This window comes from Sinocyclocheilus rhinocerous, unplaced genomic scaffold (genome assembly GCF_001515625.1).
Source record: "Sinocyclocheilus rhinocerous isolate Xijiao unplaced genomic scaffold, SAMN03320098_v1.1 scaffold1152, whole genome shotgun sequence".
In the NCBI taxonomy this organism is placed as follows: domain Eukaryota; kingdom Metazoa; phylum Chordata; class Actinopteri; order Cypriniformes; family Cyprinidae; genus Sinocyclocheilus; species Sinocyclocheilus rhinocerous.
This window is the reverse complement of record NW_015625590.1, coordinates 3,011,190-3,029,323: the sequence shown is the minus strand read 5'-3', so window position 1 is coordinate 3,029,323 and position 18,134 is coordinate 3,011,190. Positions and strand designations below refer to the sequence as shown.

The window sequence follows — 18,134 nt, the reverse complement described above, 5'->3', positions numbered from 1 at the left end:
TTGATCAAAACTACAGTAAAAACTGTAATATTGTGGAATGTTATTACAATTTAAAACAACTGTTTCTATTTTAACGTATTTTAAAATTGTATTTATTCCTGTGATGGTAAAGCTGAATTTTCATCAGTCATTACTCCAGTCTTCAGTGTCACATAAAGCTTCATAAATAATTATAATATGCTGATTTGGTGCTCAAGAAACATTTATTATTGTTATCAATGTTGAAAACAGTTGTGCTGCTTAATATTTTTGTGTAAAGCATGAAGCAGAATATTTTTTTTATTTTATGAATAGAAAGTTCAAAAGAATAGCATTTATTTAAAATAGTAATCTTTTGTAATTCAAGTGTTAACTGTCACCTTTGATTAATGATTCTTTGCTGAATAAAAGTATTTTAAAAAGTAAATAAAAGTTAATTTTGGCTAAAAAAAACTTCTGTACTTGTTGATTTGCTATACAATGTAGTGACAACAGGATTTCTACAAAAAAACAACAACAACAAAAAACAACAACAATCACTGCGTTTTACGTCATCGTAAAATCAGCAAAATTGTTTTTGTGGTTGTCACACTTTTACATCCTTTTCCGCTATGATTAGTTATCAGACACAAAAAGAGAAAAAGCTATCAGCGTCACTTTCCGTTTGCTTTTTCGTCGGTTTTGTTCATTTTTGGGTCCATAAGCGTGAACGGAGGCGGCAGAAATAACTGCTTGATAAGAAAAGCTGCGGCGCAGTAGCCACAACAGTAGACTGGCAATTGTCTCCTGTGACAACTCATTGATTTAGGGAAGGAACTAGAGAAGTACACATCCTTCAGAGCTGGCACTCTGTAAAAATAGAAACCACAATCGGGCTTTCTTCTCCCCCAGTTTAATTGTGGAGTTTTTTCAATCTATTTTAGGAGCCACATCCCCCTCGCCTTAGGTTCATGGCATTGTTAGATAATTCAACAAGTCCTTCTTTGTCAGTGCTAACAGACAGTTAATTCATTAGTTTAGGTGCTGGTTTCTGCTAAGTTGTTTTGTCTGTTTGTCTTTTCTACCTATAACTGAACAAATGCCAAAGGAAAATGCGGTAACACTTTCTATGAAGCCCGTATTTATGGGCATGTTAGAACAAGCCGTTTTAGGGGGGCGTGGCAGAGTCTTAACTTTGATAAAGAATATCTCTTTGGTTTTGAGACTTTAGTCTTTGCAACTTCAGGGATCTTATCTATGCACAAGCAGCTTGTAACACTCCAAAGAGAAAGGAAAACTTGAAATCGCATCATATGACCTCTTTAAGAATACCCTTATAATGTATTATAAATACGGGCTTCATAGAAAGTGTTACCGAAAATGCTTTTTGAAGCATAACTGTTGTTGTATGGTTTCCATTCACGGGAATGTTTAGGGCACATGTGGCTTTGGTAGCCATGCTGTGCAGCGGTTAAGCTCTGTGTCGGCCATGCGCGAGGATGTGAGGAGTGTGATGGAAAGAGCTGTCTGGACTGAGGTGGTCACCATTACCTTTGCGCTTACAGGAAGTTCAGTGTCGGTTTGACACAACTTGGTGGTCTCCTTCTTTGTATATGTTCATTGACTATTTTGAAAGGAAAAACAAGGTGCAACAGGAAGCTGTTAATTTGCTGTTATTAAGTTAGAGATAACGGGATACTTCCTTTGAGCCATTTAATGTCAGCATACGACTTGTTTGGGTTTCAGGCTTGTTTTATCAGTAACTACGCCTGTTTACACCATTCATCATCTTAAAGCAAAAACAGGCAGACATGGATGCTTTTGCAAAACCGATGACACAATGTTGTTTGGAGCAAACTGTTTTAAAAAGCCCAACACTGTGGTTATTAAGTCACAGATCAAATCTAAATGGCATTCATTTAACTCTTGAAATTAATGTTATTTTTTCACACACATTTTATACGTTTTTTTTTTTCGGCAAGGCTGCATTAAATTGATCAAAAGTGACAGTGAAGACATTTATAATGTTTCAAAAATTTCCATTTCAAATAAATGCTGTTCTTTTGAACTTTACTTTCATCAAGGAATCATAGAAAAAAATGTATCACTGTTTCCACAAAAATATTAAGCATATAAGGGATATTAAAATGATTTCTGAAGGATCATGTGGCACTGAAGACTGGCGTAATAATGGCTGCTGAAAATTCAGTTTTGCCATGACCAGAATAAAATACGTTTTAAAATGTATTAAAATACAAAACAGTTACTTTAAATTAGGGTTGCGAAGGGGTGGAACATTTCCAGTAAATTTCCGGAAACTTTCCAAAAATCCCTGGAATATTCCAAAAAAAAAAAAAATCCTGGAATATTTCCTAAATTTACTGGAAATTTTCCAACTTTTTGCAATCCTACTTTAAATTGCAATAATATTTCCACAATATTACTGTTTTACTGAACTTTTGAATACATACAGTATGAATTTTTCAAAAAAAGAAATGCACCCTTGGTGAAAATAAGAGACTGTAAAAAAAATATTTACAGACCTATAATATTTACAGTTTTGCATTGAAAAAAAATTATTAAATTATCTAACTTTTCCACTCAAATGTTATAATATAATTTGCAGTAAAAGATAGTTTTCCACTAGTGGTCTCAGACTTTTGGAGAATGTACAAAAACCGTCAAGGGGGGGAGATTTTGAGAGGAAACTTTTACAAAGGGAATGCTTTTGGATTTATACTCTAAATACGTTATCACCTTTTGGGTTGAATGAAGATTTTGATATTAAGCCTTTTCTATAGTATTGTATGTATTTTTTCATCTGTCTTCAGTATTGTTTTAATATTTTGTGATTATTGATCTGTATTGATTTGTTAGTTTATTCGAGTTTATGATTTGTATTTGACCTGTATTGATTTGTATATTTATTTGAGTTTAATGCGTTTTTTTTTATTTTTCTCGCTCTTTCGCTCTCTCATTCGCTCTCGCTCTCTCTCTCTCTTTCTCTTTCTCTTCCTCTGTTTTTTTTTGTGGGAGTGTACCTGCATAGTGATTGAATGTGTCTAATTAGAATGATCACCTGTTACTTATAAAGAGTTGTACAGTTCACGTAATTTGTGCCTGACAAAGACCTGATGGTTGAAACGTTGCAGCAATAATTATTTTTATGGAGCAGTTACATCAGTGTGCGGACAATACGTTTGTATTTTTTCTATAGTTTGTTTTTGTCCTACACCTGAGCCCTGTGTGGGTTAGTGGGATGTGCGCAACTTCTTTACACTTTGGTTTCTCAGACTTTTGGAGCCCACTGTATTTTTGTGTATAGAATCGAATCCAGATATCTGCATTTGAAATATGGGACTAAACAGTCTTCCTTTTTATGTTTGTTGTTGGGCTGTAGTGCTTGTAGAGCAGATTATAAGTTTTGCTTTCATGTCGAGTGTGGCGGTAAAGCATGTATCACTCTCTCTGAGTCCTGTGCTGAATCATTTACAACCATCAGATCTCTTCTGTTTACTCTCTCTCTCTCTCTCTCTCTCTGTGTCTGTGTCTGTGTGTCTGTCGGACATGCAGCCAGATGATCTGATCTGTACGGGCAAGGCCAGCAAACACTCTCTGTAATCACAAACTGCCTCCTCCCTTGTTTGTGGAACACACACACTTAAATTCCGTCACAGCTTCACAGCGGCTCTCAAAGATAAAGCTCAGCTCCTCCGCTAACAAAACAACAGACGTGCAATCAGCCAGGCATCAAAGCGCCGCTCTTGTTTTAACATACCACGACTCTGCATCATGTACGATCTCATACAGACTCCCTATCCTAAAGATTTATTACTCTGGTTACAAAGTCTTGTCCAATTGCTGGGCACAGTATCGGTCCAGGCCTCTGTGTGGCGCTGTGTTCTCAGCTTTCTGTTGACAGGCCAGTTTCAAATGAAGGACCTTGTTTCACTCCATTGGCAGAGAGAGGAAAAAATACTTAGGCCTGAATCATGCCACTATGTTTTGTCTTGATATGAATCTAATCCAGCAAAAGGGCTGGAGTTATTCTGTAATTTGTCTTGAGTTTTATGAATGGCCTCCTCTTAAAAGCAAGCAGCAATGCTTCCTCTCCGACTTATGCCTTAAAGATAAATTTGTTATGGATTCTTATTAGTCGTCTTTTTTTTCACAATGTGTGTTTTTTTTTGTGCGTGTAAATTATTTCATTTCACATTTGTGAATATATTATTTTATTATTATTATTTTAAAATGTCATTGAAAATAATTTTTTTCTAAAATGTATTTTTAAATATTTTGTATATCTTTTTTACTTGAATTGTTTGCACACTTTTAGTAAAGTATACTTGTTTTTGTTTCCAGAAAGTTTTAAACAGTTGTATTTTATATAGTCATACATATTTGTTGTTTGATCTGATTCCATTTTACTGGACATTTTTATCATTTTAATGCTTAACATTGATCTTAAATGTGATTTTTTAAGAAAATCTTTTCCTTTTTTTCCAGTTTCTTCTTGCAGCATTGTCTTTCCCCTGGCACGGCGATTGTAAACATCTCATTGAGACTGTGTTGTTGTTTGGCCTGGGTGGCCTGGTATGTTTTTTTTTTGTTTTTTTTGTCTCGCTCTCATGCGAAAACTTTTTGAGTGGGCTGGTGTGTCTTTATAAGCCAGAGTGAGCCATGATGATGTGCTGCCCTTTCCCACTGTGAGGAAATGTGATTTTGACACTTCTCATGACCTGAGACCTTGCACTGTCCCACAGTGAAATTTTCTCTGTACCATGATGCAATGCAGCATTCCTCCTCTTGCTGTCAGCAAGTCTGATATGATTATTTGAAATATTTAGAATTAAAGGGTTAGTTCACCCAAAAATGAAAATTCTGTCCTTAATTACTCACCCTCATGTCGTTCCAAACCCGTAAGACCGTAAAAAGCGTATGTTGTTCTGTGTCAGCCGCAAACAACGTAGAAAACCTAACGACATGAGGGTGAGTAATTAATGACAGAATTTTCATTTTTCAACTATCCCTTGAATAATTCTTTATATTGTGTATTTATATTTTATCCCATTAAGATGCGCTTTAAAGGGGTCCTATTATGCTCTTTGAAAGTCTTGATTTTGTTTTGGGGGTGTACTAGAACAGGCTCTCATACTAGGTTGTTCAAAAAACACATTATTTTTCACATATTTTACATTATTACAACACCTCTCTCTCCAGTCTGGCATGAACGGCTTGATTAGTTCCTGTATCAAATGAAGGCCCGCCTTCTGAAATACGAAATGTGCTGTGATTGGTTAGCTGGGCCAGTGTGTGTTGTGATTGGCAGCACTCGGCACCTGGTCGGGAAATGTATTGCCCCTTACCATACCGCCTGCGAGCTTCAGTGTAAATATTGCGGCAATAACCACTCTAAGTTCATCTGCCTTGGGAAAGCTAGCGTGTCTCCGACATAGTGATAACACTCGTTGCCTTCTCTAGTGCAGCTCAACCAGGTCTCATCCCATTCGTCGATATTTGTGATATCACAAATCCCGGAAAATATGCGTTGTAGTCCAAACGAGTCGTTCGTTGTAGTTTTTGAAAAGTGATTTCTGTTAAATAAAATATCTCCTTTTGAAGTGGACTTTGAACTTTGTAACTTTGCAGATCTTTTTTATGCTCAAACAGCAACATTACAGACTAACTAAAGTTGAAAAAGTGAAAAAGCATAATAGGACCCCTTTAAAAACTGGTGGTTGAGTACTTTTACATGGACTAAATTTTTTTTTCTTTGTCAGCCTTTTTTTAAATGTGTAACTTAGACCAAAACCACAAATTGCACTGAGGAAATGAAAACACTGATATGTTTCTATTTGCACAATATAATTTTATGGTAAGCAAATAAATGGATTATATTGCCTATTTTGTGGCTGAAACAGCTGTTGGATATGCATGTTTTTGCCATATTATCAAATCAAGACTAGTAATGATTGAATGTCTGGTTTTTAATTTCTTATTGTAGATGCTTTGATATTATTTAACACTGACTCCTTTCAGGGTTCTACCAGTTAAAACCACCTTTGTAATTTTGGTTGTAATTATGAACTTTGACAGTTCTGCAGGTTTGATGTTGTGGTTGGATAAAAGATATTTTAATTACATTAATGAGTTTGAAAATATAGTGTGCTTTTGGAAATGCAGTAGAGCTTTTGAATTCAAAGACATTTTGATTATTGACATTTCTAGGCTAGAACAATTTTTAAAAATATTTTTTAAAGGAAACTTCATTTGTCAGTGCTGTTTAACACGTCCATGGCACAGGCACAAGAAACAGGAAATTCTCCTACATTTCCTTTTCATTCAGCTGCTGCAGCACTGGAATTGTGCTGCTCTTTTATTATATATATATATTTTTTTAAATGGACCTTATATAATTTGATTTACATTAGATTTTATTTAATTTATATATATTTTTAAAACATTAAAAAATATACCAATTAATATACTAAAGTATAAATATTTAGTATAAAATATACTAAACATATTTGTTTATTAATATTATATAGTTTTTATTAATATTTGTCCTTTTCACATGATTATTATAAATTAGTTTCTCTGTACAGTCATTCTTATTTTTGGGTTATTCTTTTGAGTGATATCACTGATTCTTATCACAGATGTATTCACATTTTCAAGACTGAGCAGCATTAAATGTAATAATTTAAGAATCAACCATCATAAACCCATATTCGTCAACCACTAATTTGAATATTGGGGGAGATGTGTGCCCCTCAGTGTCTTTAGCTGTTACGACGCTATCAGGCAGCGAGTTGATTAACGTCCTGGTGCTTTGAATTGAACTTATTCACTAAAACATTTCTTCTTCTTTTTTTTCCTCTGACAGACCAGCATAGGGTTTCATTTAGACATGTCTGGGAGGAGAGAATACGGTTCCCACTTACCCATAAGTAAATTGACATTATCAGATTACGTGCTCCTGATCAGAGCCACATGCCGAGGTGCATTGATTGAGTCTGCGGATGCCTTCCTGTTCATCTTCTCATGCACCGTTTGCAAAGTCTGCTCGTCTGAGGTGAAACATCCTCACACACACTGCCTTGCAAACAAACTCGCACACATATGGTTTCAGTAAGGCTGTTATCTGAGCCACAGAAGAGTGTAGATTCCCACTGTCACCAAGGTGCTCCTCTGATGAGCTGTAAACGCTGACATGTTGTAAACTATTGGATCTGATTTCAGACAGCCTCGTAGCGAGACGTTCAAATGTAGTTTGTTTAATGAATTACATGCTTGAATGCTTTCACATTTTCTTTATAAATACGTATATTGCTATTATACAGCAGTGAATAATTTCGGTCATGATGTAATGGCTTGTAATCATACGGCGACTTCTGAAGTGAAATCAGCACATGGAATGAGGGGAAACAGAAAACGTACCATTTTATAATGCAGTTTGAAGTCTTACGGTGAAAATACTCGTACGGCACGACGTCTGGTAATAGCAGGAAGTTTCATATAAGGTTTCTGCTCATTAAAGCGGATGCCGTACAATCCAAAATCTTTGCAAGAAAAAAAAAAAAACTCTGCTGTCACTTTAAAAGCACTCTCATTCACTGGCAGTTGGGGAAAAGACTGGCAGTTGTCCATTTTCACATAGGCTGGCTTGACCCCACTACAAGCCTGAAAATAGCAGCGAGCAGATGCTGTAAAAGCAGAGGCAACCAGAAATGGCTTTTCCACCAATGTCGGATTTCTTCTGAAAACAGTAAATCTTGTGAAGTTTATTTTCTTTGCAGCATCTGTGTTTTGTAATGGTTATTTTAATTTGTTTTCTCTTTGTCCACCGGGATTGCTTTTATCCGGCACTTTCTGGCCTCTCTTTTTACTTACTTTCCTTCCCCCTCACCCCTTTTCCACTTGTAGTACTCCTCCTTTGAAAGTGTGTATTTTAATAATGATAGCTCTGGGAATTGGCACAGGCAGACTTGACATGACAGCGCCTTCCCCCTAAGTGCGGCGGCACCGCCATTGTTCCTTTTCCTCTCCACTCATCCCTCTTTTTTCCCCCTCCTCCCCTCCTGTCCTAATCCCTACCTCCTGTGAACTACGCTCTTACAGGAGCATGTCTGGGAAACCTGGACTAGCAAGAAAGACATGAATGGGTGAAACAGAATATATCAAAGTATTCCCAAACCGGGAGAGCGCGACTTTTTTCTAGGAATTCAAGTCTTCCGCAGATGCTCCTAAAGCCTGGCGATTTCTCAGCGGTTGACACTTTGGAACGTCCTGTGATATTCCGGCCCCGGGAACGTTATTCGCATTGGTGGCCTTCAAGGTTGCATTTTTTAAATTCACTTCGGTGGTGATGCGATTACAAATGGGATGGTGTTTGCTTAAGAATGTTTTTTTTTTTTTAGGATTATGTGTGCAAATGAATCTAATAACGAATGGAAAGCGTCAGCTTAGATGGATCGCTTGTGTTCATTGCTTTATCAGATGCAAATAGTACAGCTTGGGGGAGAAAAACAAGATATCAGTGACAGGGCGACCAGGTCTATGCCATTAGAAGAAAATGCAAATGGAGCAGAGTGAGAGGGTCAGGTGACAGAGGGTGACCCTGCCGGCCTCTTGGAGTTAGGCCTGCGACGGCTGTGGATTTGCATTGATGGATCTTCTTTCCATTGGCTTGTCATGTATCACTGCGAAGGCCATCACACATGAGTCATTAATCAAATGACGGCTCCATAAGCAGTATCGTTTTGACTGGCCAGGCGCCTTGCCTCTCTCGGACGTGCCATTCTTGAGGGTTTCGGCCAAGCCTGCCACACTAGTGTTGACGTCATGCGGCGGCTGAGTTTCACATCATCCCGTGCGAGGCGTCTGCTTTTTGAGGGCTTAAGCTTTGCCACCGTGACACTGTTTGCGTGCGTGTCTGCGAGTGAGTTGGGTTTTGATTTAGTGGGGGTTAAAAATTGCGCCGAGATGGAGTATGTCCTTCTTGGAAAGATGCTAAATTCATTAAGATTTTTCTTCCTCTACTCCTCGTCTTTGTCCATCAGAAGCACCATTATGGGTTTTCAGGCTGCTTCCTGTTCAAATTCCTTTTCTTTTCTGCTGCTCTTGCACACAAAAGGTGGCTGCGCTTGGGGTGTAGTGGTTTTGAAATGTGAAGGGCCCTTGAGGGCCCTGTGTGGAATGGCGCAGGGGTTTGTGTAATGTCTCCAGCCAAAGCAGGCCTTTATCGAGGGCCATGAGGCCTAAATGGCCTCTCTTTGGTTAAGCACAAAGACAGCATTTCTGGGTATTAGAGAGACACAGAGAGGCTGGCTAATGATCTAAAACCCCTCCAACACTGTGGCACGGCCGCTCTCAGCGCTTTTGCCCTCAGATAATCACTGTTTTGTGTCTCAGGTATTTCTCCGATCTCCTGAATACCCTCTTCCTGGCGATATTACAATGGAAGCAAGGAAAATGTTCGCTGAGATTATTGGGCTCGTCTGAAATATTGTACATTGAAAGGGAAAAATTAGTGCAGTTAAACAAAAAGCAGCACTTGAACTTTGTGTGGAATATTTGTGTTAGGTACATCTGCACTATATTGTGTTTGCTTTTTTAAGAAGTGCATCCTCCTGTACTAGTTGGAATAAAAAGCAACACATAAAAAACTCATGAAAACTGATGAAAAGTGGATAATTAAGGGGAGAGCTGTAGAAACCATGTATCTGTTGTTTATTTCCCTGAGAGGATATGCTATATTATGAATTCATTATATGTATTTTAGCATGATCGGAATGCTGACCATTCAGCATTATTTTTAAGAAAAGTCTTAACATATGCTGTTGATTTAAAGGTTTAGTTCACTTCCAGAAGAAAAAATTCCTGATAATTTACTCACCCCTATGTCATCCAAGATGTTCATGTCTTTCTTTCTTCAGTCACAAAGAAATTACGTTTTTTTTTTTTTTTGAGGAAAACATTACAGGATTTTTTCTCCATATAATGGACTTCAATGGTGAAACCAAAATGGGCTGAATGTCCAAATTGCAGTTTCAATGCAGCTTCAAAGTGCTCTACACGTTCCCAGCCGAGGAATAAGGGTCTAATCTAGCGATCTGTCATTTTCTTAAAAAAATTAAAATGTATATACTTTTTAACCACAAATATTCGTCTTGCACTAGCTCGACTTCACGCATTATGTAGTCACGTTGGAAAGGTCACACGTGACATAGACGGAAGTACCGACCCAAGTTTTTACAAAGCGAACATGCAAAGAAAGTCAAAAAGGTGTAAAACAGCAATGTCGGACGATGGAGTTTTTTGCCCTACCCTGTCTTTTTGAACCGGAGTACACAGACGAAGAGCTAACCGCACGTGATCTTTCCAATGTGATTACGTAATGTGTGCATTTGCGGACACGCATCGTGGAACTAGTGCAAGATGAGCATTTGTGGTTAAAAAGTATATACATTTTTTTTTTTTTTAAATGACCAATCGTTTCGCTAGATAAGACCCTTATTCCTCAGATGGGATCGTGTAGAGCCCTTTGAAGCTGCATTGAAATAATCCTTTGGCCACTATTTAAGTCCATTATATGGAGAAAAATCCTGGAATGTTTTCCTCCAAAGCATTCATTTCTTTCCGACTGAAGACAGAAAGACATGAACATCTTGGATGACATGGGGGTGAGTAAATTATCAGGACATTTTTATTCTGGAAGTGAACTAATCCTTTAATTTAAAGTCTCTTATACTCACCAAGGCCACATGTATTTGATCAAAAATACTGTAAAAACAGGAATATTGTGAAACATTATTATAGTTTAAAATAACAATTTTAATATATTTTAAAATGTCATTTATTGAGTTTTTTTCAGCAGCCATTATTCCAGTGTCAATTGTCATATGATCCTTCAGAAATCATTCTAATATGTTGATTTGGTGATCAAGAAACTTTTTTTTTTTTTAATTATTATACATGCTGAAAACAGTCGTGTTGCTTTTTGTGTGTGTGAAAAGGAGTCTCGAATCAATGAATCAAAAGTTTAAAAACAACAGATTTTATTTGAAATCGAAATCTCATGTAACATTATAAATGTGTTTACTCTTATTTGATTAATTTAATGCATCCTTGCTAAATAAAAGTACTAACTTAAAAAATTGATGTAGTATATATGTGACCTAAAGATTTTTATTAGTAGTACAAACTCCCATTTCTTCAATTTTTTCCTTTTCTTTCACAGCCAAACTCACCAGTCAAGAATCCTATAACAACTTCACTAACAACAACATGGGTAACCCACGCCTGTCTCCATTACCCAGTTTGACGGTCGTGCTTCCACTGGCTCAAATCAAGCAGCCGATGACCTTGGGCACCATCACCAAGCGCTCTGGGTGGGTTTCTCCACACTATTTTAGAATTTAAAGGCATTAGTATGAGCCTTTTAATGTTATATTACAATACAAATCATGATAATATTAATTTTAGATTATATTTTCTGGCTGGATAAGAAGTCTGCTACTTATTTGACCTACTGGTAGTCTTTTGTCATTTTGCCATTTGGTGAGTTGTCACTTCAAACCAGAATTCTCAATGGAGGTCTCAATGGAAATTACATTACCATTTCAAGGCACAAGGTACTTAAAGCAGGTAATATCTTAAAACAAATTGATTTATACCATCTGTTATACAGGTTATAAACAACAACTTTACACAATTGTATTTTGCTGCAGGATGGGCTGCGTTTGTCAATTGTTAAGCAGTTCAGCGAAATGTTGTTGTTGTTGTAAGTCACTGGATACGTCAAGACCATGAATGTTCCAGTCTTTGCTGGCGATAACATTTCTCATTTGCGAGAACTGTGTCGTGGATTTGAAACATGACATGAGTTTGCATGAACTCTTGACTCGTGCTAGAACACTTAAGTGTCATCAAACCGTCATTTGCCAGATGATTGCCTGAATTTACACAAACATGCAAACCTGCTTTCTCCCGCATATGAATCTTTGCTGTACTCGGTCGTTAATTCCCAAACCAGATGTATTACAATCACTGAACATACCATGCGGTTGCCCTCCATGTAACATGAACACGCCGGTAAAGACTGGTTGCCATATCAATGACTGCAGTGTGCATTTACATACTGACTAAACATAATTATGACTTATTCCAATTGTTTATTTTTATTTAAATGTAAAGTTTGAATGGGAAATTCGCTAACGAAACAGGCAGATTTATACAAGCCCTGCAGCTCATTGTCATGCAGAACACTTTGTGTTAAGGTTGTTTTGATGGCTCTCGCTCATCTAGTTTTGATTGGAAGAGTTGTCAAGCATGCATCAGTTTGAAGTTTGAATAATTTAGCCTTGTGTTTGGTTTAGTTTCTGGCTTTGGAGACCTTATATGCTCTCAGTGCCCATTTAAACGGCCTTTTTCAACAGACATGAGTCCAAAGCTGTGCATGGTGACAGAGTAGACGTCACTGTCTTCAAGTCCAGTCCCATTTCATCCCTTCTCTTTCTCTCCTTAGCTGAGGCTAGCATATGTGGTGGCAGACAAGAGATGTCCTATGTTGTTCTAAACCGTGTTGTGTGTCTATGTATATGTCAGTCAGTCAGTCAGCTGTTTCCCCGCACCCACCTGTCTCTGCTCATATTCTCTTTGCCCATCATCATGCCCAAAAAACTCTACCCTCAGATGTTCAGTACTCAGAGCTGTGGCTGGGGAATGGCAGAGGACCTGGCCACCACATGGGAGATCGTCCTCCTTACAGACAGAGTTTCTGTAATAATGCAAATGGACGTTTGGCGTCGTGGCTGAATCAAATGGAGAAAAGCAGGTTGAAACGCTTTTTACCCCAACTGTCTTGCCTCCAAGTGAGCGATATTGGCCATTAACACAGTGTTAATTTGAGTGCCTTTTAAGTGGTGTTAAGAACTTTCCAAAGCAGTTTTGATTTTGGTGGCCTGATCCAATTTGATTAACAGTTTAATTTTCTCGGTTTGATTTTATCCCTACTTTTCAATTTATTTTGGTATATTTCAGTTATAATGTCCATTTTGCTCACATATGTAAAAAAACAAAGTCTTTGTTAATGCTTTATACAAACTGATTCTAACTGTAAACTTGTCTTTTTGAGCTATTCATAAAAATAATTGACTTAAGATTCAGGAATTAGTCCACACTGCTTTTCATTATTTTAGTATTAAATGTATATTGGTATAGTATTTATTTATTTTTATTTTTTTTACTTTTTTTTGTTGCGTTCTCTGTTTTAGTCTTTTGTCATTTTTTATTTCACTTTTCAATTTATTTTGGTATATTTCAGTTATAATGTCCATTTTGCTCACATATGTAAAAAAACAAAGTCTTTGTTAATGCTTTATACAAACTGATTCTAACTGTAAACTTGTCTTTTTGAGCTATTCATAAAAATAATTGACTTAAGATTCAGGAATTAGTCCACACTGCTTTTCATTATTTTAGTATTAAATGTATATTGGTATAGTATTTATTATTATTTATTTTTTTACTTTTTTTTGTTGCGTTCTCTGTTTTAGTCTTTTGTCATTTTTTATTTAAATATTTCTTACATTAAAAAAATGTATTTAATTTATTTCAATTTTAGTAATTTTAGTACTTCAACTTCAGCTTATTTTATTTCAATTATTTTCCTATTGTATTTTTTTCATTCAATATGTATATTTATGCATTTTGTATTTAGGCTTTATTTCAGTTAACATAAACTATTTTAATGTTTTTTTTTCTTTAAACAATAACAACACTGTTTTGGATTTGCTTAAACGAACTGAGTGCTTTGTTCAGAGTGCAAAATCATATTATGTACTTCTACGTTCTACTAGGTGCTTGAGTATATATTTTTTAATGTCTATTTTGCTAATCAAGTTTGATTTTTTTTTTTTCTCTCTCTACAATCTGTAAACAAGTGGAATGGGGATAGGACACAACAGATTCAGATGGCCAACCACTAGTCCACAGTTTCAATAACTGTGTGTTTTGGTCCAGACTTTTAGATCTTTTATTCCAGCATAGTTCAGTATTAATGCTCATTTAATACTTTACTCACTGAAAACTCTTATCTTGAGAAGTGTCTGGTCTCCTCAGGGTGAGGCAGCAGTGTGAGTCTCGCACTGTGTTAATATACTGTGCCGTTCCAGGAACTGTGCCACTGACTGGCCTTCTTTTTCTGCTAACCACTTCAGCTGTTCTCTTGATTTTAGCTGCCAAATCAGCCAGCGCAATGAGTTCTGATATCAGCCCTGATGACTCCATCTCCCCTTTTCCAAGTAACCTCCATTTGTTCTTTCATTCCTCCTCCAGATTCACTTCATCAGCCAGCTTAGTACCATTTTTAGACCATGTTTACTTGAATATTGATATAGTTAGACTGTTGTGATGGTGCTAAAAGGACTTGAATCCCACTGATGCTAGTGGCGTTTCGGTCATGACTGAATGATCACTGTTTTGGTGACTTATTGCTCTCCTTAAATACTGACTATAACAGGAAATAGCATTAGAGTGTGGGCTTTGAAGAAGCATATTTTATGGAAAGCATAATAGATGTTCTTTCTTGCTGTGGTGTGTGGTGGACTTCAAAAATGAGGTAGCAGAGCCCCTTGGGGTTGTTTTAGTCCTATGCAAATGTTTTAGTCCTATGTTTTAGTTCTATTTGTTGTTTACACAGTTTTACCATTTATCTTATGCTCAACAAGCAACAAATACTACAATATTTTTGAAGGTTTATATTAGCATAGTATTTTTAAAAACCAAATCTCATAAAAGTCTTATTGACTTTTGCCTTCTTAAATATGTTTTACATGTACATTTTGAGGCTTAAAGAGGCAAAAGAGACACTGGTGTTGCTTTTCAATGGAAAGTGTCAGAGTGCACAGACAACACACGGACTAATAAACACTGTCATGTTATCTTGCATTCGGATGCCTGATGTTTGGGAATGCAATTGTATGTGATTATACCAAATCATTTAGATGACAGGTATTTAAAAATTATTCAAATAACATTTGAGATGGTGTGTAATGAGATTGGTGTGCTGATTAGTTCAGTTATCCAATCATATGATTTGTTGAGGCAAAGTCACATGACTTTTTGATGCTTATTTATGATGGAAATGTATTCTGTAAATGTGTTTCCATCATAATTTAATGTGCATAACTCAATTGAGCGCATCTAGGTGGATCGAAGCATAGCTGTATACTCATTTGTCGTCGCTTCCTCAAAATTCTTCTGCATTCTTGCCTTTTTTGGCTAAAAAGCAGTTAAATTAATTAATTCATTCATTCATTCATTCATTCATTGTGTGGTTTTTACAAAATAATTTTGGCAGCTTGTGGTTGCCAGAATAAATTTGTAAAAAATTACAGAAAAACTGTACATTTTACAGTATAAAACTGTAATTTACAAACAAGAAATTTTGAATGTAAACCTGTAAATTTAACAACGCACACTGCTACTAAAATCTGTTTTGTACCTTTAACATGTACTGACATCCACCATAATAAAACAGATGGTAAAAGAGAACGCCACATGAAGAATCAAAGTTCTTCACAAGTAGCTTTTCCACAAGCTGAAGTAGATTCTTAATATACAGAAGGTGCACAGAGTCAATAACACAAACACAAAACACAATCATGGTAACACACATGACACTTAAGTGCAATAAACATTCATTAAATACAGAAGATGTAACATAAAACCCAAATGTACATGTACAACTGATTACAAAAACTATTAAGAAACTTTATTCAAACAAAATACTTTCAAATGTGGAGTATCACAGGGAAATCTGGGAATATCAGTTTACATTTTTTAAATTTAAATTATATGTTGATTTGTTCTTTTTTACTTTTAAAAACTGTACATTTAACAGCATTTTACTGCTAAATTACATGAAATTTCTGGTTAGATCTTTTACCGTTTTTCCCTGTATATAGTACTGGAACTTACTGTTAACCTATTAACAATTTTTTTTTTCTGTAGTGTTTTTATAATATTTTACATTTAAAATTACACTAATTTTTTACAGTGTATTTAAAACTCTTTCTCATGCCTCTTTGTAGATCTGTAGATATAAAAATTTTAAGAAAAAACTAAACTAAACAAATTTGAACATCTTTTTGCTGGACAGATTTAGAATATTTGAATCACTGGGTTGAATCACACACCTCACCATTAACTGATGGTGTTCTTTCTTATTCAACTGTGCGTGTTGCTGGATGGCTGGATCTGACCTCACAGATGTGGTAGGCTTAGTGTAATACGAGAATTGAGCTGTTTTGGACCATTGTCTCATAGGGCCATAATGACCGTACGAATAGCTTAAAGAGCTCGGGTGCTACCCAGCCATGTGACATGTCACAGTCTAAGCATTTGCTCAAATCACCTCATTTTAATGCCTTTGGATGTGCCACATTAGGCTCACGGAAATCAGAGAGATAAACGTGTGAAAGATTATTCTGCTGAAGTGGGGTTGTTGCCCTCGACGCCCATTGACTGTCATCCTGTGACTTCTTGCTTCCTGTTAACAGGCTTTTTTTTTTCTTTTTTTTTTTCCTGTAAACATTTCTCAGGAATAAAGACCCTCATAGCACTCTACGGATTTGGATGAAATCTGCTTTTTCACTTGCTTTTTATGTTATTGTTATGGTTTGCAGTCAGGTCTGATCTTATTAGAAGTGCATGAGCGTGTCATGTGATAGATAGTACAGGATTGTCCTACTTATTTCAATGCAAATGTGTCCCTTAATCTTTTATGGACATTTTATATCTCACAGTCGCACTAACACAAAACCGATCATCATTGCTGCTAAACAAACCGAGGTTTAACATGTTTCCATCTCCATGGAAACCATTCATTTAACAGTGGCGTCCATCCATTTTCACAGCTGGATATTTGTTGAGTCCATTCAGCTGAAGTGTCTCACTCTATGCCACTTGAGACGCAACTAAGCAACCTGCCTGTTTGATTGTTTTGCTCCGGCCGTGATGTTTGAGTATCTTAAGCCCTGTGTGCGATTATGATTCATTTATTATTCAGAATGTCAAACACAATAGCAATTATAAGTTAAACTTAGCCTGACCATCACTCATCTCTCACGCCACGATTTGTTTGATCTGGGAAAATCTTCATGATAGCTGTTTGCCAATGAGAAAGGTTCAGTGTCTGTGTAAAACTGTAAGGTTTTGTTTCACAGACAGTGATTCACGACTACTGAATAGTAAACTCATCCAGAGGACCACAGAGTGTATGACTTCTTCTGCCAGAGTTGGATTCCATGTCCTTTTTATTGCTTTAGGGAAACACTATTGGCTGTAAAATGTTTACGGTCATCCATTGCTCTGGCTGTAGATCAGGGATCCACTTCTCCTTTCTACTAACCCTTCAGCACTAAAAACAACATCTTCCACAGCATCTTACTTCAATTAAACCACTATTGAACTTCTATTGAACTGACAGACTGGAAGAAACTGACCTCATGTCTCTCACGTCCCTCCTAAATACCACTAACGTAGTTTACTTTAGACATTTGATGAGAATTGCATTATATTGAGTTATATTATTGCTAATTTGATCAGGTCTAGTAGTAAAAATATGTTAAAACCCACTATTTTCATGGCTTTTTAACTTATGTATCATGAAACGGTAAACTGTTTGCCCAGTCAAATCAATAATTATGCTTTTCCCATCTATCTCTGTGTATCTGTCCCTTCATGAAGACCCTACCTCTTTGGGGCTGGATGTTTTTCCATTAAAACTCCATGGTGAGTTTTTCCAATTCACTCCCAGCATGCTTTGTCCTCGCTTCAGCAAACGACTGCGTTCATTCCATCTTTCATTCATTTCCAAGAAAAATTTTTTTTTCGGCTTTAGTTTATTCTAGCACGCTGTGGGGAGAACCAAAGGATGTGCTTTTTATTGTTCCTTTTTTGTTCTGTTTCTGTATGTGGATTTGCTGTTTGGCTTTTGTGTATTTTTTTGTAATTGCTAACCTAATTTGTTTTAATTGAAAATGTTGCCTGTTGAAAAGTACTGTACATAAAGGCCACTGTGAGAGGAACGTTAGTGAATTATAATATTTTGTTGGTCATAAGCATGGCATTTAAGTTAGTCAGTGTCGTTGAATTCATGGGAGAGAGAA

General features: G+C 36.4%; 1 protein-coding gene across 1 annotated transcript in view; it reads left to right on the top strand.

Moving 5' to 3' along the window:
- The window catches only part of LOC107757056 (breast carcinoma-amplified sequence 3), a 204,886-nt gene that overhangs the window by 30,517 nt on the left and 156,235 nt on the right, over positions 1–18,134 (top strand). The window contains exon 9 of the mRNA XM_016574429.1: positions 11,201–11,351. Coding sequence (XP_016429915.1) covers positions 11,201–11,351 — 151 coding nt within the window. The remainder of the gene's footprint in view (positions 1–11,200; positions 11,352–18,134) is intronic.